Consider the following 22,322-nt stretch of genomic DNA (forward strand, 5'->3'; position numbering starts at 1 on the left):
CTCAGGGGCTCTGCAGCCATCACCTATGGCTTACTTGAGCTACCAGGACTCCAGCGTAGCCCCATCTGGTACACCAGCAGCAGTCCCTTGACATCCAGAGTGTCCCACTATAGCTCAAGCTCAGACGGGGGGGAGCTAACAAGCTCCCTGGCCATGAGTAGGGCAGTAGAGGGAAGAGGAAGGGAGGCATTTGTCCATGCGTGGAGAGTCTCAGTTTACTGGGTGTTTGCCATTCCCCTCCACACCCCATCTGCACACTCCAGGGGGGTGTCACTGTGTTCGGAGGCGGCACCTCCGGCTGTGACTGGCAGGAGAGCAGGCACCTGCAGGGTGGAGTTTGTCTTTTCCTTGTTCTGCTCTTCTCCCGCTTCACCCATCTCATCACCCCCCACGGCTGACCCCTCTCAGCTCCTCTCAGTTCTTCTCCCCAACTTTCCACCCCCATCCACCCCAAATTAAGCAATGCAGGGGCCCCTCTGGCTAGGCCACACCATTATCCCATGCAGCTTGCTGCTCCCTCTCAGCTGCTCCTTATGCAGCCCCCCTATCACCACAGGCTTCCACAGGGACTGCAGGGTCTAGGGCAGCCAAAAACACAAGGCTCAGGCAAGGGAGGGGAGTTTGGGGAGCTGGGTTTAACAGGGGTGAGAAGGAAACTGAGAGGGCTCCAGTGCAGCACAATGGAAAGTATGAGGGTGGCAGGGGACAAAGGCACAGCCATGGGAGGCAGGAGCTTAGGGAATGGAGGATGCAGGGCTCTGTGCGTCACCAGGCTTGAACGTGATGCAGAAGCGACTGGAAGGCCAGGGCGATGGCAGCAGGAGGCTGCCAGGAACTGTGCTTCAGGAGGAGTGTGGGGCAAGGCTTCCCCAGAGCATTACGCACCTCTGGCCAAGCCTTTGGGGCTGAATGGATGCAGAATACAATGCAGCTTCTCCTGCCCTCCCATCACAGGCTGTTTTAAAGCAACAGGCACCCCTCCAGGCACCCCTCCAGCATCTGTCCATCTTGGAGGGAAACTCTGGGGTGTCTCCCTGCTGGGGGCAGGGGAGTCAGAGTCTAGTCTCATCCGGCCCTCCCCCCACTGCATCCTGGGTACCTGCACCTGCAAGGCTGGGAGCAGGAATGCAGTGCCAAGAGTCCCAATTGAGTCCAATGGGTCAAGAAGGAAATTTACCAGCAGTTCTTGAACCACAGAGGAGTCCCATCCTCCCCCAAGAAGGGGCATGGTGCAGAGATGCCGGCTTCAAGACTTCAGCCAGCAAGAGACACATAGGACTGAACTCAGATCATGACAGGGCAGTAAAAGGGAAGCTGATCTTGAGGTATTTAGTATAAAACCATTTATTTGAAGGCACTTGGTCTGTACATGCATCCTGTCACCCTTCTGGGGTCTAACAGTATTTACCAAGCTTCAGGGGACTGTCCCTGCCATTTTCTTGGTGGGTACAGGGGGTCAGACAGGGGAAGCTGTGAGACACAAACAGCACTGGCTAGGAAGGGGCAGAACATGGCTAGGCAATGGGAGCGTTTCCATATAAGCCCCTAGCCCACAGCAGCAGTGACCAAGGAACAGCAGCTATTGCAACCCAGGGCCTGCTCTGAGCAGAGACCCAGCTGAGGTGGTGGCTTTGTGAAGCACACAAATGCTTAGAGGACAAAGGGAAGCCCCTCTAATTAATTGCACTTGCACCAGGCTCCAGGGATGAAAGGCCATTGTATTAAACCACACCTGCAGCAGCCTGAGTCTGTCTCTGCACTCAGGTTTGGCCATGACAGAGGGGTAGCTGGGCCAAATTTGAGTGAGCGGCAGCAACGCAAACCCCATGTGCCAGGTCGCACTGCCTGGAATGGGGAGTTGGGCCTAGCCCCACAGGACAGGAGCCACCAATGAAGGATGAGTGCAGGGTGGGCTTGCTTTCTAACCCCCGCCCTGACCTCCCCCCTGCCCCGGGGGCCTCCCCTCTGCACCAGGCCAGAAAAAGTATGTTTGTGTAAGCCAGGGCCCACTGATGGGTTAATGTGGCGACTCATCTACAACCTTCCTGAGATAGTGGTGGATATTGCTAGTGGTCTTGTTGGCCACCAGAGTAACTGTGAGCACCAGAATCTTTTTGCAACAGCGGTTGCATACTGAGGGGATACACGGACGGTAGTGTAATGTCTAATACATTCACTTTAAACCCTTCTTCTGTTTCTTTTCCAGCACTTGTGCTATGTAACTTTCCTGTTGTTTCTGTATTTTTAAGTCTGACACTTGAGTCCTGCAAAAAAACCAACAAAAACAAAAAACAAACCACCCATCAGAAAGTTGCACTGGCAGACATCACACTGCTAATTTATCACCAATTCTCCTGGTTGCTTCCTGGGCAGGTTAATGAGGGATCTTTTAAGCACTTACTAAGGAAATGGCCGCATTAACAAGGATGCTCCATTAACCCAGAGCTAACGGCTACCCAGGTGGTACCACTCAGGAGTTTTTTGTCACTCTATAGCCCGGTGTGTTAGCAAACCAGGGTTACACTGATTTCACTTCTTGGCATTGGCAACGTAACTTTCCTGTTCCTGGCAATCAGTGTCAGGTTGGTAAATCAGACTCCAAGTGTGAAAGGAGAAGGGAAGACTCACTGCTCAGTCAAGAGGTAGCTCAGGCCTGGTCCACACTTAAAAGTTATGTCTGCATTGCTACATTGGCCAGGGGTGTGAAACCCCTGCCCCCCCCCCCCCCCCCCGAGCGACACAGCTATGCTGAAAAACCCCCCAGTGCGGACACAGCTGCATCGATGAAAGAGGGCTTCTGTTGATGTAGCCAATGTCATTCAGGAAGGTGGTGTTCCTACACCAACAGAAACCCTGTCTGCCAATGTAGGCTGTGTCCATGCTTGGTGGGTGACACCAGCATGGGCCCCATGCTGTAGATACACCTGAAGAAGAATGCAGGGCTTTTTATTAAAGAGAATTTCATGCAGATGAAAAGTGCAAGGCTGGCAGCCGCAGAGAGGGTTCGTTCTCCATTTAGCCACAGAGCAGGTACAGCAAGTGCACAGAATGCAAACGTCCCCCAATTAACGTGCCTGCCCCTTGATTTGGAGGGACGGTCCAGAGGGGAAGTCTCCATGGACAGCTCAGTCCTTAGCTGCTCTACTGAGACAGCTAGCAATGGGGCCGATGAATGGGTTTCATAATGCAGATGCCCATTCCCAGCCACTGGGATCTGCCTGCGTGAGAGATGCCTTGGCCCTTGTGCCATGCTGCCTTGGTTGCAATCCGCAGAGGCACTTGAGCTAGATCTCTCTTGCTTTACACGTTGGGGGTTGACAGGATGTTCTCTGTGAGCGGCCCTCAACTTTGGAACCTACTCCCCTCCCACCTGCTCTGAAACAGCACCGGCCTGCTGACCTTCCAGGCATGCTGCAAGGGCTCTGAGGTGGAAAGGGACTGACAGGGCAAAGGGTCAGTGTGGAGGCAGGTGGCTTCTAGTTGGAATGAATTTAACGGGATTACTTTTGAAGTGACATCAGAGGCTGCTAGAGAGCCAGATGGGTAGATTGTTAAAACACTGAAACAGACAAAACAGACCCCATATTCCCACTGAGGTCAGCGTCAAACTCCCACTGGCTGCAGCGTAGGGCCGATAACGATCTAAGGAGGTAATACTTACTGGAGTATTTGCTTCTGCTTGGTGACGAACTGCTGCAGCTCCTTAATTTCATTCTCTTTGTCATTGAGAAGATCCTCCTGTTTCATAATATGGCTCTCAATTTCTACCAAAAAAATGCAGAGGCGGAGTTGAGGCTTAAAACTCACTTGAGATGCAGCTAATTTCTATTTACATTTCTATTTCCTCTGGCATCAGCACAGCAGCTGGGGTTTTTTTGGCCTTTGTCTTAAGAATTTCTTATAGTAACAGCTACAAACACAGACACCGAAAACATGGGGAAAATGTTCCCACACCCCCCAAAAATGGAGATCAGCTTTGCAGCAGGTGCTGCTGAAATGCTGACAACAGTGACGTTCGGCTACAGTCAGTTCTGGATTGGTTTCACATAAACACAAACTGTCTGCAATGGCGGCATGAAACCTAACTAGGGCAGCTAAGGTGAGAGGACAGCTTGTTAAACAGAAATACACCAAAAATAAAGGTTATTGGGTCTAACCCCTTCCATCTGCAGGCTTCAGGACACTGCACGGACATCTGTTGGCTTCACCACACCCCCGTGAAGCAGGTATTTATCACTAGCAATATAGTACAGCTAGAGATGCTGAGGCACAGAGAGTTTAAAAGGCTAATCCTATGAAATACTGAGTACCCCCTGAATGCCCTCAGCTCCCACTGACTTCAGCTGCAGGCACTGGGCACCTCCCAGAAGATGCCTGGCACATCCCAGGATCAGGCTCTAAGTGACTTGCCCCTGACCACATGCTATATCTGTGGCAGAGATAGGCCCAGGTCCCCCTGTGCCTTCAACTCCAGGTCGTGCTTCCTGAAGCTAAACAGTAAGGTGCTTTCATTACAGATGAGAAGACACTGAGTGGAACAAAGCGTTGCCCTGTTAAATATTTTACTGCTCAAACCCTAGATTGGGCCATGCATGGCTCTGACTGCCTGGCCTGGGATTTCAGCCTAGTGCCCTGGGAGCACCTTAACCTGATTGGGGAGGAAAAAGTGGGTAGATATTTAAAATGTGCTGTCTGCTTGCGGAGAAAGCCAGCTCTCCTTAGCAGTCAAGCAGGGCCACTCCGAGCCTTTGCTCAGTGACTCAGAGAAGCATGATTCCCTCCTTGCTCCTCCCTTTCTCCAGGAGGGGCCAGTATCTGCACCAGGCTTTTCCCAGCCGCAGATTCCTTCCCTCCTGCACCAGCTCAGCTGATATACTAAGGGGAGAATGGAACTACGGCTCCACCAACTCCCTGCCCTGCTTCATGCCCATGTATTCGTAGATGCCTGGGAATAGTGACTACATGGAACCTGCTCCCCCATCCCCTACACCTGGATCTACGGTTCAGAGAGACCCCGTGGCAGGTGGCATGTGTGTGTCTGTCTTACTCCCCTTTACATGCCTGTACAGAGTCTTGGCGGAGTACAATGTTAAGTCACATCACCCTTCCTAATTAAAGTAAATCCTAGTTACTGGGCTTTTGTTTCTAAGCCAGTAGAGCAATGCATAACAGACTTTAGCCTCTGGTAAACTTACCATTGCATTTGCTTATTAGCTTGTCTTTTTTGGTGGATTCTTTTAGCGCTTTGCTCTTAATGTTGGAAAGTCTATAATAGAAGCAACAAAAATGAAGGCAAGTGACAAGAGTGTCAGTGAAATTTTAAATGCTGAAGAACCTTCCCATTTTCAAGGGCTGATCTTCCTTCTGCACCCACATGGCATGCAACCCCCTTAGGCAGCTCTGAACATCTCCACCTCCACAGCATTTAGAGATCTCATTACCTGATGTGCACTCGCATGGCAGCTATTCTGCTTAGCCTCTGTTTGACAGACTGGGAATGGGTGACAGGGGATGGATAACTAGATGATTACCTGTTCTGTTCATTCCCTCTGGAGCACCTGGTATTGGCCACTGTCAGAAGACAGGATACTAGGCTAGATGGACCTTTGGTCTGGCCCAGCATAGCCCGTCTTGTGTACTCAGGCATCCAAATGACACTGATTGGGACTACATTTTAAGCCCTGATCCTGCAAAGTGATCCACTTGGGCACACCTGTAAGACCAGGCAAAGGCCCAGTGGCTTCAAAAGGATCTCCACACACAAATCACTTTACAAGGCTGGGGCCTTAGGCAGAAATGTCCTTTAAAAAACGCTGCTGAACCTCTCCCATCACAAAGCAATACATTTTAGAGGCAATCTAAAGAGCCTTGTCTTCCAAACCCTAAATTCCAGGCCTCACAATGTTGAACTTGGGTCCAGATTCAGCAAAGCATTTAATTACGAGCTTCAAATTAAGCACATGCTTAAATCCCATTTAAGTCAACTGAATTTAAATATATAGGTAAATATAGTCAACAAGGGAGTTTGTTGTGATGAAGATTTTATTACTTGTATTATTGTAATGGCCAGTTGCCCCAGTCCCTGACCAGGGAGTGCCCCATTGTGCTAGGGGCTGTACAATCAGAACAAAAAAAGGTTGCTAACAGCTTTTGGCTCCGATTCAGCAAAGCACTTTAGTATGTGCTTAACTTTTTTCCGATCTCTAATTCTATTAAATTCAGGTAAACACACTCCTCCCCCCCCCCCCGTGAGAATGGAGTCCCTAATTAAGTAAAAAGAAAAGGAGTACTTGTGGCACCTTAGAGACTAACCAATTTATTTGAGCATAAGCTTTCGTGAGCTACAGCTCACTTCATCGGATGCATACCGTGGAAACTGCATACCGTGGAAACTTGGATACCAAGTCTGCTGCAGTTTCCACGGTATGCATCCGATGAAGTGAGCTGTAGCTCACGAAAGCTTATGCTCAAATAAACTGGTTAGTCTCTAAGGTGCCACAAGTACTCCTTTTCTTTTTGCGAATACAGACTAACACGGCTGTTACTCTGAAACCTAATTAAGTACAATGCTGTCATACCCAGCCTGGTTACTAACGAGACAAAATACTTGCTGCCTGTTTTCAAATATTAAACACAAAAATCTCTCTCCCCTCTCCCCCAGCCAAACTTACGCTTTTTCAAAGACTTGTTTCTCTCTTTCAAGCTGCTTGGACAAAACCTCAATCTCCCCGAGCGCAAACTGCAGCTTCTCAGCTTCCTTGGCAAGCAGGATTTTGGTCTTAGAGTGCTCTTCCTCTTCTTTCTGTAATACACACAGCATCCCTCTGTTCTCTGCCAGCCCCAGACCAATACAGAGTGTAAATCACAGACTCATAGAAATGTGGGGCTTGAGAGGTCATCCAGTCAAGCCCCCTGCACTGAGGCAGGACTGAGTAAACCTATGCCAGCCCTGACAGGAGTCTGTCCAACCTGTTCTTAAAAACCTCCAATGACAGGGATCCCTTGGAAGCCTGTTCCAGAGCTTAACTACCCGTAGAGTTAACCCTTAACTAGCCTTAAAGTTTTTCCTAATAACTAACCGAAATCTCTTGCTGCAGATTAAGTCCATTACTTCTTGTCCTAACTTCAGTGGACATGGAGAACCATTGATCACTGTCCTCTTTCTAACAGCCCTTAGCATATTTGAAGACTTATCAGGTCCCCCCACCCCCTCAAAATCTAACATGTGTTGATCATTATCTTACAGTTCCAGAGGATTTTTCACTTCAGAAGTTGCCAAAGCACTTTACGAACACTCTAATCATTTTGCCCACTAATGAAAGGCAGCCATGGCTAGGATGGAAGGTGGTAGCTGGTTAACAGTGCACAGCAAAATTACAAAGCAAGTTAGGACAGGATGTGTTAAAAAAAATTACTATAGTCAGTTGAAACTGCAAGGGAGTTGAAGGAGGCAGAATGCAAATCTCTACAATGGCCAGGCCACTGGCATTAACACCCAAACTCTAAGGAAATGTGTCACTGGATCTTTAATGATCACAAGTGGACAAGTCCACCATTTTGTCTTCTCCAAAAGATACCACCTTTGGCAGGACGGTGCCCCTAGCATCACTAAGGAATATTAATTCAATATCTACTCAGAGAGATGAGTGCCACTTACTGAATTATCCAGCCACAATTCTTTAAATGTAAATATTAAAAGATCTTCACTGACCAATTTCATCCTTCTGCTTACAAGCTCTTGAGTAATCAGGGGGTCTATTAGTTACATCTTTCCTGGTGAACCTCAATCAAAGGATGGAAAAATCCATTAATTACACAATATATGTGGGCTACCTTACCAGCTATGGACTGGGTGTCCCACTTCACTTGCTCCTACCATACACAACTTACCATTCAGGCTAAGTGGCTCTCAACACAACACCTTTTTTCCATTGTTAGATCCCCTCTATCTATCTATGAGCTATCCAGCTCCCACTCATCCTTGACATCTGAACATGCACTCTGCTGTGATCTCCCAGTTACTATGGAGCTGGCATGGAAGAGGCCAACATGTGGCAGATTTTTTGGTATATTTGATACTTTGGAAAAGTGCATTTAAAATTCACTATTATTTTATACCTATTGGAATTGAAATTATTTTTTAAAATGAAGTAAATGGATTTGTCATTTTAATCACCTTTAAGCAACATCCTAACCTTCATCTTCAACCAGGCATCACATAACAGACAAACTGCTCACAGCTCCAAAGTAAACAGGGTTATTTTCTGTTCTGTTTTTCACAGGTTCTTATATGGCACTCATCATGGTAGTATCTGAGCACCATCCAGTAGTAGAAATGCACATCTCACATGTGTTGTTTGCTCTCTCACCCTTGCCCACTCGGAGCGTTTTTTCTTTTGTTAAAATATACCTGTTGCTATGTATTTATATTAAAGAAGGCAAGGTCAAATAAATGAACCTTGCACTTGGAGTGGAAGGTGGTAAGGTTTGTGATAGTTCTTAGTTTGAGGGAAGGGGGAGGGGAAAGGAGTTCAGTGACCAGCTCCCAAACACTTCCACTGGCTGAACAGGTGTGTGTTCCTCCCCAGATCCATGCTCCATGGGCCTCCTAGTACCCTTTACCCTATATAACCTCAGGAGCCACAAAAAGTTAAAATGTCAAACATCTAAGCAAGCTCCAGGGCACTGACCTGGTTCTTTAGACAGCTCACCACATATGAATCAAGCATGAGCCCCTAGTACAGCACCACTGAACACCAAATAGCTAGACACAACTATTCAAAAAGACAGGAAAAGGGGTGGGGCCCAGGGGTGGTAGAGAGAATACACACCCAGAGAAGACTCGTTAGTGGTACTAAGACAGTTTTTTTATTCTGTTTGTGCCACATGTAGCCCCATGGAATCTTAGTCCACTGACAATTAATAGTCCTTTCCATGAGCTTCACTCTCTTTGGTGTCTAATTAATGTGGTACTCAGCAAGTCTTTTTTAGAACTGCTAAGCTGCATCAAAACTACCCTTGAGTCCAAATGCAGCTCTCCTACCTTTCATTAAGCACTGCAAGGCTAATTTCAATCTGTTTGGCCTAGTTTCCAATAGAAACAGAAATATTACATTATTCATTGAGGCCTCCACCAGGATTGGAGCCCCATGGTACCAGATGCTGTTCAAAATGTATGAAGACGTAGTCCCTACCCCCGAGAGGTTACTTACCTCCAACTTCTTCACAACAGCCTCATAATCCTCTTTACGGACAAAATTATCCTCCTGTATTACTATCTGCAAAAAGAATTTGAAGTTCAATAAGTCAGTTACATGCACAGATAGAGTTTCAATGTATGTTGGGCAGACCACCAGAGTCACTAGTGATTTTGACAGGTTTCAGAGTAGCAGCTGCGTTAGTCTGTATCCGCAAAAAGAACATGAGAACTTGTGGCACCTTAGAGACTAACAAATTTATTTGAGCTTAAGCTTCTGTGAGCTACAGCTTTTGAGTGCCCAACTTCACACCCTTCAAAGAAGGCTGGCTTTCCAAGGGCAAATGCTCAGCATCTTCTGATCATCAGCACTTTTTAAGGTGTCTCAACCTGGACACCCAACAACAGACACACCCAAATCACTCATGTTTTTTTAAAGGCCTGGCCATAAAATCCAAGTGTGGTACAAAGACCCTACTGCCTGCCAGCAGCTAGCCAGTCGCTGGGGCAGAGGTGTCGCAAGAGGAATTCACTACCTTGAACACAAACAAAACTAGGGAAAAGGGGGCAGCTGGGGCCTTGCATGCCTGTGAAAACAGCACTGGCAGAGGCAACGCAACACAACACACCTGCTCACGTGCAAACATCACAGAGCGGGGGGGGGGGGAGGTGTGAGCACATGCACCTATTGCTCAGACCCCTGTATCGGGTGCAGCCCAGCGGGCGCCCTACTGCGGGATGAGGGGCCGCAAGAACCTTCTAGGACAAAGAGCAACAAGCACAGGGGTGAGGGGGCGGGGCCTCTAAATGGCCCCACCCACCAACGCTCCAAGCCCCGCCCATCCGCGTCGCCGCTCCGCCCATGGGCCCCGCCCGCACCCGGAGCCGCAGCCGCTCTATTAGCGCCTCCTGGGTCGCGACGAGGTCCCGCAGCTCCCGGAAGGCCAGAGCCCCGGTACCCGGCCCCGGCTCCGCCGCCATCTCTGCGCTCCCCGCGCCGTTGGAAATGGCCGCCGCCGCTTCCCCCCGGCCAATCACAACCCAGCTCCCTCACCGCCCCCAGCAACGGGGGCAGCGAGGCACCGCCCGCTGGCAACCGGGCGGGGGACACGCCCACTCCTGAAAGGAGCCACGTGAGGGTATGTCTACACAGGGAAGAAAAACCCCTGGCCTAAGGGGCTGTTCAATTGCATTGTAGCCATTCGGGCTGGAGTTGGGGGCCTGCCAGGGGGGAGGGCCCCAGAGGTGGGGCTGCAGCCTCAGCCAGAACATCTGCCCTGCAATTAAACAGCCCCTTGGCCAGAGTCAGGTGGCATGAGCTAGCCCATGGCGTCTAACTGCAGTGTAGACATATACAGAAGGAAACACAAATGGGGGGGGTGGGGTGGAGAGGACAAGGAGAGGGAGAAGGGAGACAGCAAGGGGAGTGAGGAGTTAGAAAGGAGGAGAGAGGGAAGCTGTGCGGGCTGACCCATAAACCCAAGTGTGGGGCAGCCCCAGCTTTGGTGTGTGACCTGTGCACCGGTGGCTAAGACAGATGGGGAAGGGAAGAGTCTCTCTCCAGTGCAGCAGCATTGCTGGGACTTTGGGAATTGGCTGCTAGGAGAGAGGGCCGGGGCACGGCTTGGGGTAGCACAGGCAAGGTGGCAAAAGGCCTGCAGGACAGGCCAGGTGAGGAGTGGCCAAGGTAGTAGGGAAGGGAGGCCATGATAAGTCAGAGAGGCCAGCACAGCATCAGCTGCAGGGGCCTGCAAGCCAGAGGAGTAAGCATTCCTGCTAGGCAGCCTGCTCCTGGGAGCACAGACACTAAGTAAGGGAAGCCTGGGCAGAAAGAGAGTGAGTCAACCCTAGACATGTTGGGCCTAAAACCCATTTACACCTGTCAGTAAATTCAGTGTGGATTCACCTTCCTTATGCCTGTGTAAAGCAAAAGGAACATCAGACTCATGGAGCTGACACTGGAGCCATCAGACAGGTTCAGATGTAGAAGTGAATGGAGGATAAATGGTTATCTGCCTAGATTATAAACTCTTTAGGGCAGGGATCATCCTTGCTGGGTCTGGGTTTGTACAGCATCTAGCACAATAGGGTTCTGGTCTGTGACACGGGCTCAGAGGTGCTACAGCAACACAAATAATAATTAATGCCAATACCTAAGGTAGCATGAAAGGTGCTCCCCCCCTGGCTGTCACACAAAATTACCAGTCAACCAGAAGCACAGTGATATCTCTGGCTTTGTTAATGGAAGCATTGGGTTTTGTTTCTGGCGATGGTTAAAGGCACTGTTGCTATAGGAAAGCATCTTCAAAAAGGTGGATCTTATATTTCACCTGTACAGGAAGCTTTGGGCTTAGTAAACGGTGGGAAAATTGCTAAAATGTCATAGACAAGGCCCCTCCCTGTGATTTCTTCTTACGATAGGCAGGGCTCTGCTGCTAATAATATTCTGCTCTGATACCTGGTCAAATGGTAGCCATTGCTGTATTGGTGACAGTTGAAAGCATAGCAAGAGATGAGATCACATGCAGGGGCATTATCTATACAAGACTTCAGCAATTCTCCCACTGCTGGTGCAGAATCCGCGCTAGCACTGATCACGGTACAGGTGTTCTAACTACTGGTCTGAGCAGGAAATATAGGAGAGGAGCTAGGGAACACTGGTGCAACTCTGGAAAGGTATGTTAAAGGAGCAGTTAGAAAGCAATGAGAATCTTACAGCAATAAGGTGACATCAAAGAATGTAGGTCTCATCGTCTAAATAGTTGTCATTCTGCTTAAAGCATGTTTCCCTCCCATGTTTCCCCAAAACTCCAGCCCCTCCCCCCAGCTGCATTAATGGCACTGATTCTGTTAAGGAAATGAAGTTGTATGGTGTCTGTTTATACTGAGAATCATTCTCCTTGTTTTTTCAGTAGTGACCCACTGGGAATGAGTCCAAGTTCTATGGAAAATGCAGTTGCACGGGTACTGATTTACTCATGTTAAATATATTTTTGATCTGCAGCTGGGCTGTACACAATGGATAACCTCTGTCAGCTGCTGATTAACAGGACTATTAAAAGCAAATGGTTTACATTTATGACCTTTGATGCCAAAGCACTATACTATGAAGTATTGGGGTACAGATCAGCAGCCAGCCCTGGCACGTCACAAGACAGGGAGTAGGCAATTTTGCTAAGGAGCCTGGTGTAGTCAGCTACTTTGATCATGTGTGATAGGAGAGAGAGCAAGCAGAAATTCAGTTAAAAGGTACCTTCTGAAAGCTTCCTCCACATAGTAAACTCCAAGGTACTCAATTTATCAATATTGGAAGGCTTAAGGGACAAGTCAGTCCTTTGGGACTTAAGCATCTGGCTGTATGGGGGTTTAGGAACTTCCTCATGTGATGTTTCCAGCTGATGTACTTGAGTCTGCTAATGTTAACAGTTTACTGTGTGACAGTTAACTGTGAAATATTTCTTAAAGATTTGGGAAGAGGGAACAGATCAATTATCTTTATAGAAAGGCTAGATTGTTCGTTAGGAGTACTGGCCTAGCTGCAACTGGCTAACATCATTACAGCTGGTCAGAAAATTTCCAACAAACCAAATGCTGATTCATTGCAGTGAAACGTTTTGTTGAATCTATTAAATATTCACAAAAACTTTTGCCTCAATGCAAGCAGGTTTTTACTGGACAAGTGCCAGCATTGTAGGGTTCACAGCTCTGGCAGGGAGCCTACCAGTCCCCGGAATCCTGGCAGGCATCCCATGCCACAGAAGGGAACGTGCCAACCCTAAGCAGTACAATGGGTTTGGCTGTTTCTGCACTTCTAACTCCAGTGAGGCATAGGGATAGGGTCAGAAACACATTAAGCACTTATTCAGCTGTTTGGTACTCAGATCTGGTTTTAGGCTTGGCCTTAGCACCTCTTTTTCAGGCCTGACTCTGGCACAGACATAAGCACAAAACCGATGGAATGGTAGCTTCACTTACTACTTCCCATTGATAACTTTTGATGGCACTAGCTTTAGATATAGCCTTGTTAAATCTCATAACCCAAAGGAGTGCTTCAGGGAGCCCAGTAATAGCTCAGATCAACATTCCAAGATGAACAGCGTGACTCCATTACATTTAATACAAAAACTTCATCTTCTGATTAAGAGTACACAAGTCAAAACAAACTAAGGTCTCAAGAACTGAGCTGATTATTCAGACCCAACAATCAAGACAGAATTGATTTTTCCAGAATTCTTACTGTAGTAAGGACAGAACAGCTTATTTTCTAATCATCTAGTGTAACAATACAGAGAGGAAATATACACAAATATACAACTTATGTAAATTAGAACTGTACAGTCAAGGTTCAATGGACTGATACACTATTACAGTATGGCCAATATGGATTTACTTAAGGTAAATGGAATATACATTCAGAAAATAAATACTTTAATATCTCCTACTGAAATAAGTTAAATAAATAGGAATACTAAGATTGCACTTTCCATTAAACAAAAGTTTGAAACCAACAAAATAAATGCTGCATCTTTTGATGCATCATGCGTGCTTAGGTAAGAAATAATTTATATCATCAGGAAATGCAAATCTTTCGTTTACATTACCACCTATATTTACCCACAAAGTGAGCATCTCTTTAATTGGACAAATATTGAAGAAAATACATAGTTAATCCTGACTATAAATCTGTACGTTGTAACATTACTGCACTTTGCAATTTATCAAAGTGGAAAAACTGTTTCTAGTATCAATTAATTGATTACCGTGGGCTGCTCCTGTCAAAATCCAGTGCATCAGAGAAGATCACACAATAGAGCCATGTTTCCAAAGCACAGGGCCAAATTCTCCCTTTGGATACAGGTATGAAACTGCCATTGGCTTAAATTATATTTGTGTGAGTACTCTAAGGATAGAGTTTGTACCTTATGTTGTCTCGGGGGCTGGCAAGAGGAAGAGAGATTGGGACTTTCAAGTGGATCATAGACAGGAAGACAGCGTTAATGGCTTGGTCTGAAAAGGTAATCTAGACTCTCCAAGGACAGCCTTCAAAAACTGCTTTGCTTTCTCTGCTTGGAAGAAAACAGGCTTTTCAAGTGGCAATGCTATGCTGCCCTGCCTTGTTCCCCACCCCTCCTGCTGCTTAAGAAGCCAAGAGTGTTCCATCTTCACAAGAAAACTGAAGAACCACTGCCTCAGGATTATGGCCACCAGTGGGACAGTGATTAATTTTTCATTACAAGTCTTTGTGGAAACCATTGCACATAGTCAATTTCACATGATAAAGCCCAAAACTCCACAAACATGTCTCTTTTCATATTCAGTATCTTTTCACCCACAGTATGTACATAAATTAGAATGTGAAATCCTTCATTTCTAAAAATATAATCATATTCACAAATCTATTGGAATTTTCATAGAAACAGCCCAGGGGGCTTACAAAGCTTCAAGCACCTTGTTAAAAGTAATAAATATCCTTACACAGCTCACATTTATATCATGGCAGGAAATATTAGAAGCCTAAATAAAAATGAACACGCCCTACTTGCTGCTCAGAAAAACACTCTAATTTAGAGACCAGGAAATAGAAGTTGATCACAATTTGGTAAATGCCTTCTGGTTAAAGAAAGCAGTTCATTTAACAAGTTACTGTTACCTTAAGAAATATTTGACTAGATTTGATCTATTTCCTAGCAAAAACAGAAGTAGCGACAAACATTAGAACAAGACACTTTATGTTGCTAATTGTTTTTACTCACATTCCCTAGAATACTGGCATTGAAGTAGTCTCGGAGAAGGATTTTAATCTCTGATATGATTGGCCACGATTCTGAATACAGAACATCTTACTGTTTTTTAAAACATCTCTTTACTTTTCAGTCTTGTTTTCCACTTAATCATGTTCTCTTCTTGAGTCCTACAGAAGACTCCTAAAATGATGGTGCTTCTTGTAGATCATGTCCTGCCTCTATAAAACACTTTAAGATTGTTGGATGAAAGGTGAAATATACTGTAAATACAAAATATTATGTAGGTATTCAAGTTATATACAGTACATGTTATATGTCTAACCAGCTCATAGCATTCAGTTTTCCTACCACATTTTTGATAGTACTGGGAGCGTAAATTAGAAATAACTGGAGGATACTAAACTCGGTGTAAACACTGACCTGCTGTTCACATAAAATCTATTGTGGCATATATCAAATTACATATACAATGCTGTTTATAAAGTTTTTTAATATAAAGTCAAGTACAGCACTCAGATTAGGAAAACAGCAGAATTAAGGTCGCCTGTGAAATGTTAATTTGGCACCCTTGTGAGCATGCACGATGATACAATCTTTAATTATATGAGGACATACTATTTTTTCCCCCTGCAGGATCCCTGCCTCATTCAGAGCACAGGATGGATGTTGCTCGCTGAATAAGCAGCTACTCAATATTTTGTTTTATCCTCATTGAGCAGTCTGTGGCGTCCGTCCTTATTTTTACTGCACGCCATCCAAGCCTTGCATCAAATACAGATTTAATTTCTTTGTGGGTTTTCTATAGAACTCATCACTATAGTATTTGAGTGCTTCACAACCATCAATCAATCTATCTTCACAACACCCTTAGAGAAAAGGGGGTATTATTCCCATTTCACATATGGGGGGGCTGAGGCAGAGAGATTCCTGTCAAAAAAGTGTCCAAGGTGCCTGTAGTCTGATTTTTCAGAAAACTTCGTATTTTATAACACTTTATATGTTCAAAACACAGACTTCATCTACAGTTGTGAGTGCTCAGCACTTCTGCAAATCAGCCCCCAGGTGTCTCAAATCAGACACTCACAAGATGACAAACTAGTGGCCACCTGTGAAAAAAGTTCGGCTTAAGTGACTTGCCCAGCACCACACAAAAACTTTATGGCAGAGGCAGGGACAGAATCCAACTTTTCAAGCGCGGAATTCAGTTACCTTAACTATCAAACTATCCTTTCTCTTACTGCAATCCCATTTCATTCCCCACGCACCTTCCAATTTCTACAATAAACAGTCTTACAGACAACTGTCTCTATGCAACCCTGATTCATTTTTCCTCAGCACTGCATCCTGTACACTGAACGAGGCAGCAGTCCGGTGGGGGAAAAAAAAAAAAAAAAGTATGTGATCATGTAATTATAGACTGCAAAATAACGTACGCAGAGGCTGCACTAAAGCTGCATGGGCAACCTTAATTCTGCCATTTCTTAATTTTGGAGCCCATGACTTTGCAACCTTAACGTTATTCTCAGGTAGTATTTTGTATGTGATATCTTAGATTTAAAAAAAAAAAAAAAAAAAAGCAAATTGTGGCTACCTACACTACCTATCGTGAGGTTTAAAAGTGGGTGGAGTATTGGATTAGTTCTTAGTGGAGAGGTGTCAACACATTACAAGAGTCACTATTACTAACAAGATCTGGGTTGAACATGGAGAAGCCTGCACTATCACTACAAGTAATGTACCTAGTCCGTGGAAAAAGGCAATTTCATCCTCTAGAAGAGTCTGTTCAACAAATTTGTAGACAGAAAAAGAAAAGAAAAGTATGATGAGTGCCTACCCCTTCTGCTGTTAAGTCAAGTCAAAGATTAAATACAACAGTCCAGAACATGGGGTGCAGCTAAGCTGCAGAGTCCTATTAAGGGTATAGGCATAAGTGGTTTAAAACCCACCTTTGGACAGCCTTGATCCTCCTGCAGCTGCATGCAGGCTGGTCTCTTTGTACTGTTAGAGCAGCTGAAAGGATGCTCTAATTTACACCAGGCTGAAATAGTTATAAGGGGCCAAAATGCAACTGAGGATTGAAATGTTGCAGAAGCATCTGGGCCATGCCCTCTTTTCCCAACTACATTGGCTGCAGGGTGGTTGTGTGGAATAAGAGCCTCTACATCAGATCTAGTCCACTGGAGGATCAGCCTTACAGTTCTTAGGCCAGTTAAACTAGATTATAATGGTAATGCAGTACACAGTAGCTGCCCTGCACTAGAGGAACACAGCCAGTAACTTGATTATTTGTAGTAACATTTTGTTCTCTTAACATAAGAGCATAAGAATGGCCATACTGGGTCAGACCAAAGGTCCATCCAGCCCAGTATCCCGTCTACTGACGGTGGCCAATGCCAAGTGCCCCAGAGGGAGTGAACCTAACAGGTAATGATCTAGTGATCTCTCTCCTGCCATCCATCTTCACCCTCTGACAATCAGAGGCTAGGGACACCATTCCTTACCTATCCTGGCTAATAGCCATTAATGGACTTAACTTTCATGAATTTATCCAGTTCTCTTTTAAACCCTGTTATAGTCCTAGCCTTCACAACCTCCTCAGGCAAGGAGTTCCACAGGTTGACTGTGCACTGAGTGAAGAAGAACTTCCTTTTATTTGTTTTAAATCTGCTACCCATTAATTTCATTTGGTGGCCCCTAGTTCTTATATTATGGGAACAAGTAAACAACTTTTCCTTATTCACTTTCTCCACACCACTCATGACTTTACTTATGAGTACATCTCTTCCTCTGCCTTCCATTAAATGTCAGATTTTATAAAAGAGAATTATAAAACAGGAGAGTAATAAATTAGTATTACAAAGAAAAAAATTCAATCTCTAGAGTGAAACATGCATGACAATTGCACATCAAAGCAAGAATGTGTTAAATAAGAACTGTATCAAAAAACTGCCTGGAGAATCTCTGTTGGAGCAAGAAGAAAGAGAAGGCTTGGAGATAAAATCAAACTAGACAATAAGCTTAAAAATAAAAATACTGTGCCACTGAATAGAATACACGAGAACAATGTATCTGGCTGCATCCTCTTCTCCAGTGGCTTGGCAGTCATAAGAATCCACCTAAGATTCCTTTCCTACTGTAAAGTTAACAAATTATCACCTCTTGTAAGTTTCTGATTACAATGAAACTCTCAAAGTTTGAGCTTGTTTTCTTAGTTAGTTGGGGGAAAGCTTCTCCCACTCATTGCAAAAGAGATGGGATACACCTTTGCTTAATTAGATCCACTGGCATCCTTCAAATTTAGCTAAAGAATAGCTGTAATTTTCACAATGAATGTTATCATTGCAAGTTTTCCACGTGAGAGAAAAGGATAAATGGGTGAGTTCAAATGAGACATTGTGGCAAAAGCAGGGACTCCAGGAATGCATCCCACATGCACAGAAATGAATGTTAGCAACTGAAATATGCTATTACAGAAATAAACAATTTCCAAATTCCTACTGGCAATCTGGGTTAATTACATCACTAATTATAAAAGAATAGTATAGGTTTGGATCTAAATTCAGCAAAGCACATAACACATGCTTAATTTTAAGCACATGCTTAAATCTCACTGACTTCAATGAGACCTAAGTACATACTTAGGTACTTAGCTGAATCAAGGCTTTGATGAATACCTGAGGTAAGCACTGGAAAGTAGAATGGAGCAGGGAGTATGCCCTCTCTCAATTTTTTTTCACAAGCCATTTTGGATGCAAGGACATCAGCTTCAGATGAATATGGGAATGCCAGCATATAACTGAAAACTACATCGCCTGAATGACTGAGTGTGGTCTATGTCCAAATAAAATACAGGGTATATGAGATATTATGTACACTTTCCTGGGAAGCAAAGTTGCTTGGGTGGGAGAAAAACTATATCAAATGAAGACTGGTGCCAAACTAAGCTACATTTTAGGGAGTTAATTTACATTGAATACCATTGGTTTTTGGAACCAACCAGAGTATACAGTATATTAGAGCAAATACTGTGTCTATGGCTCAGGGTTGCCCAGTTCGGTGAACATTACAAAGTTACCAATTATTAAAACTCTACATTAGGCTCTTTTTCTTTTCTTTTTTTAATAAATACAAAGGAAAATAGAAACAAGTTAAAACAGCAATAAATAACCCAGGATTTGTCTGGCCTACTCAGCCCCCCTTGTGAAGTCCAATAAGATTGGAGAGCTTTTCACAGTGCTCAAGTTTCAGTGACTCCGCTTTCTGTTTTAATCGCTCATCTCTGTATAATCTGGCCAAATTCGACAATTCAGATTCTGAAAGATGAAAAAGATAACATTAGAACAAAGCTACTGAGCCTGATGTGTATAATCATGTTTAATGCTTCATTTTCCTCAATACATTTTTATAAGATTAATAAAATCCTATAACTTTTTAGCAGTTATCTTTACGGAGACGTTGTCAGCCCAAATTGGGCTAGGCATTTAGGAAAGTAAAAACAAATATTTCCATCATTATTTAAAATTTTAACTGTATGAAATAAACCATCTCCTGCAGTGTTTGTAATCCAAACACTGCAGCCTTGTGCTAGTGTATGAGAACCAGAAAATGAAACTGAGTAGACATCAAAAATGAAACTGATTGTCTATTTTCATTGTCCACAAAGAAAAATACAAAATGTAAACAAACAACATAGTGCAGTAGTGCCCAAACTGTGGGGCGTGCACCTCTTGGGGGCACGGAGGAACATTGGGGGGGGGGGGGGGGAAGGGAAATGAATAAGGGAGCAACTACACTGCCTAAATCCTAAACTGCCTAATTCCATTCACTGAAAAATTATTTTTAGTCTTTCTGATTTGCTCACTAATATAATTTTTTCCTTAAGGAAATTACCAATTGAAAACAGTTACATGTACCTATGGAGAATGGCAGACACGGATTTCTGAACAGGTCAGAAAAGTTTCCTTATGCACAAGCTACCTGATGTCATTCAATTTGTTTGAAGAACTTCACACAGCTGTCAGATATCACAGCCAACAGGCTGATTCAGTATGGAAAGAACCTCACAATGGGACAAATCTTGTAGTCGCTACTCTGTCCCATGAAATCTATGGAAGTTTTGATTGAGTAGTGACTGTAGGACTTTGTTCTTTTATTTATTGAATGACTCTATACACTGACAAGCATCAAGGATTTTTATTTTGAATCAGGAACCCATTCCTCCATTCCCGAACACTAAAATACCATCCACTGAGTACAGCATGCACCTGACAGACACACATGGATTTGGAGCAGGCACTTGTATAAGAACATGTTTTCAGATGTCAGCCAAGACTAGGCTGGTCTCAGCACAGCGGGACTCTCAGTCAACTAGTTTTAAAATGAAAGCTTATTGAAATGAAGTCTCTTTGTTACAAGTTCTCTCATGGGGGTCAAACTTCTTACTGTGGGATGTTTACACCTTTGCTGGTATGAATTTCATCATGTAAATCTCCTATACTTTATCTGATTCTTTATGCTGATTTGTCCTTATACCTGTATTTTTTAATATCCAGTTAAAAATTTATAAAGGAAAATAATGTAATATGGTATTCATCAAATATGTTGTTTCAATGTCATATTTTAACCCTCTATTTTCAGTTGTCTTTATTTGGTGTTCTTGGGTCCTGAATTTTGTTAACTTCAGTCTTACACAGAAATTGCTCTACCACAACAGACTAACGGTCCATCCAAATCTGGTATCCTTCCTTCAGCCTATATCAGGTGTTTTAAAGGACAAAAAGCCACAGCACACCCAGGCTATTGTGCAATACTAAGCCACAAGAGGAGAAACACTGCCTGCAGCTGGCAATCAAATCTTTTAAAATAAATAAGAGGCACCAAAAAAGTGACTGGCCGACAATGTGCTTTAGTGGACTAGCAGGCTGTTGAATGACTACTTTGTAGTCTCCATTAATGAGGCAGACAGACAGCAGACAGAAACCTTTTCAATGGTCAGATCAAAGACAATACAATATCCATTGTTTCTGTAGTTTTAACTTTGCAAAATTGTATATATCTATATCCATCAGCAACAAAGTAAACTCCAGTAAATAAAACAACCTACCTACTATCAATAAGTACTCATTTAACAAAATGCATGGCCCAAATGAGGCTAAACATCTGAACAGAAAGGAATTAATGGACCAAAGTTACAAAACAGCTAATTAAAGGTCTCCAGAGAACTTTTCTCCATGACTGTGTTTTGCATTCAAACAGTTTATTTTTACAAACTTGGCTGTCTAAAGTTAGCACAGTCTCAGCTGTACTCATTACTGGCTCACCGGACCAGATGATAATCATTCTTAAACGGTTTTTAATTACTGTGGTGTCCTCAGTCAACTGCTAATCTCAAACACTGTAAATATAGTTGCAGATGTGTTTCTAACGTATACCATGGCTAATTATGGGAGCATATGTTTTTGCTCTTTAGTTAACAGAATGGCAAAATTGTAATGTTTTCCTTTGCTGGGCACAATGGTCCTAGGAAACATCTCTCTTAAATTTGTGGATTTTAGAGAGGTCCTAGATCCTCAACTGCTATAAATCTGCATTGAAGTCAATGGATCTCAACCATTTACACTAGCTGAGGATCTGGCTCCTATTACAACCATATGTTATCAAAGAGAAGGTTTTGGAGTGACTTGATGACAGTCTATGAATACTTATATGGGGAAAAGAAATTTTAGGGTATGTCTATACTACGGAATAAGGTCGAATTTATAGAAGTCGGTTTTTTAGAAATCGGTTTTATATATTCGAGTGTGTGTCCCCCCACAGAAAATGCTCTAAGTGCATTAAGTGCATTAACTCGGCGGAGCGCTTCCACAGTACCGAGGCTAGAGTCGACTTCCGGAGCGTTGCACTGTGGGTAGCTATCCCACAGTTCCCGCAGTCTCCGCTGCCCATTGGAATTCTGGGTTGAGATCCCAATGCCTGATGGGGCTAAAACATTGTCGCGGGTGGTTCTGGGTACATATCGTCAGGCCCCCGTTCCCTCCCTCCCTCCGTGAAAGCAAGGGCAGACAATCATTTCGCGCCTTTTTTCCTGAGTTACCTGTGCAGACGCCATACCACGGCAAGCATGGAGCCCGCTCAGGTAACCGTCACCCTATGTCTCCTGGGTGCTGGCAGACGCGGTACGGCTTTGCTGCACAGTAGCAGCAACCCATTGCCTTCTGGCAGCAGACGGTGCAATACGACTGGTAGTCGTCCTCGTCGTGTCCGAGGTGCTCCTGGCCACGTCGGCTGGGAGCGCCTGGGCAGACATGGGTGCAGGGACTAAATTTGGAGTGACTTGACCAGGTCATTCTCTTTAGTCCTGCAGTCAGTCCTATTGAACCGTC

At 44.5% G+C, this 22,322-nt stretch overlaps 2 protein-coding genes and 1 long non-coding RNA gene across 3 annotated transcripts in view; 1 reads left to right on the plus strand and 2 right to left on the minus strand.

Annotated features, from left to right (window-relative positions):
• The window catches only part of LOC140915766 (uncharacterized), a 62,221-nt gene extending 41,705 nt beyond the window's left edge, over positions 1-20,516 (plus strand). The window contains exon 3 of the long non-coding RNA XR_012160277.1: positions 19,823-20,516. This is a non-coding gene — a long non-coding RNA (uncharacterized lncRNA). The remainder of the gene's footprint in view (positions 1-19,822) is intronic.
• On the minus strand, positions 1,321-10,239 carry SPATA24 (spermatogenesis associated 24). The gene is made up of 6 exons (XM_073356026.1): positions 10,076-10,239; positions 9,213-9,278; positions 6,672-6,802; positions 5,196-5,266; positions 3,662-3,764; positions 1,321-2,264 (listed from the first exon to the last, which is right to left on the minus strand). Exons 1-6 carry the CDS (start codon positions 10,175-10,177, stop codon positions 2,174-2,176), a joined length of 564 nt encoding a protein of 187 aa, XP_073212127.1. The 5' UTR covers positions 10,178-10,239; the 3' UTR covers positions 1,321-2,173.
• Positions 7,658-22,322, minus strand: part of DNAJC18 (DnaJ heat shock protein family (Hsp40) member C18) — a 57,823-nt gene continuing 43,158 nt past the window's right edge. The window contains exons 8-10 of the mRNA XM_073356025.1: positions 14,950-19,253; positions 9,213-9,278; positions 7,658-7,782 (exon numbers count right to left, since the gene is read on the minus strand). Coding sequence (XP_073212126.1) covers positions 19,129-19,253 — 125 coding nt within the window. The 3' untranslated portion in view covers positions 7,658-7,782; positions 9,213-9,278; positions 14,950-19,128. The remainder of the gene's footprint in view (positions 7,783-9,212; positions 9,279-14,949; positions 19,254-22,322) is intronic.

This window comes from Lepidochelys kempii, chromosome 8 (assembly GCF_965140265.1).
Source record: "Lepidochelys kempii isolate rLepKem1 chromosome 8, rLepKem1.hap2, whole genome shotgun sequence".
In the NCBI taxonomy this organism is placed as follows: Eukaryota; Metazoa; Chordata; order Testudines; family Cheloniidae; genus Lepidochelys; species Lepidochelys kempii.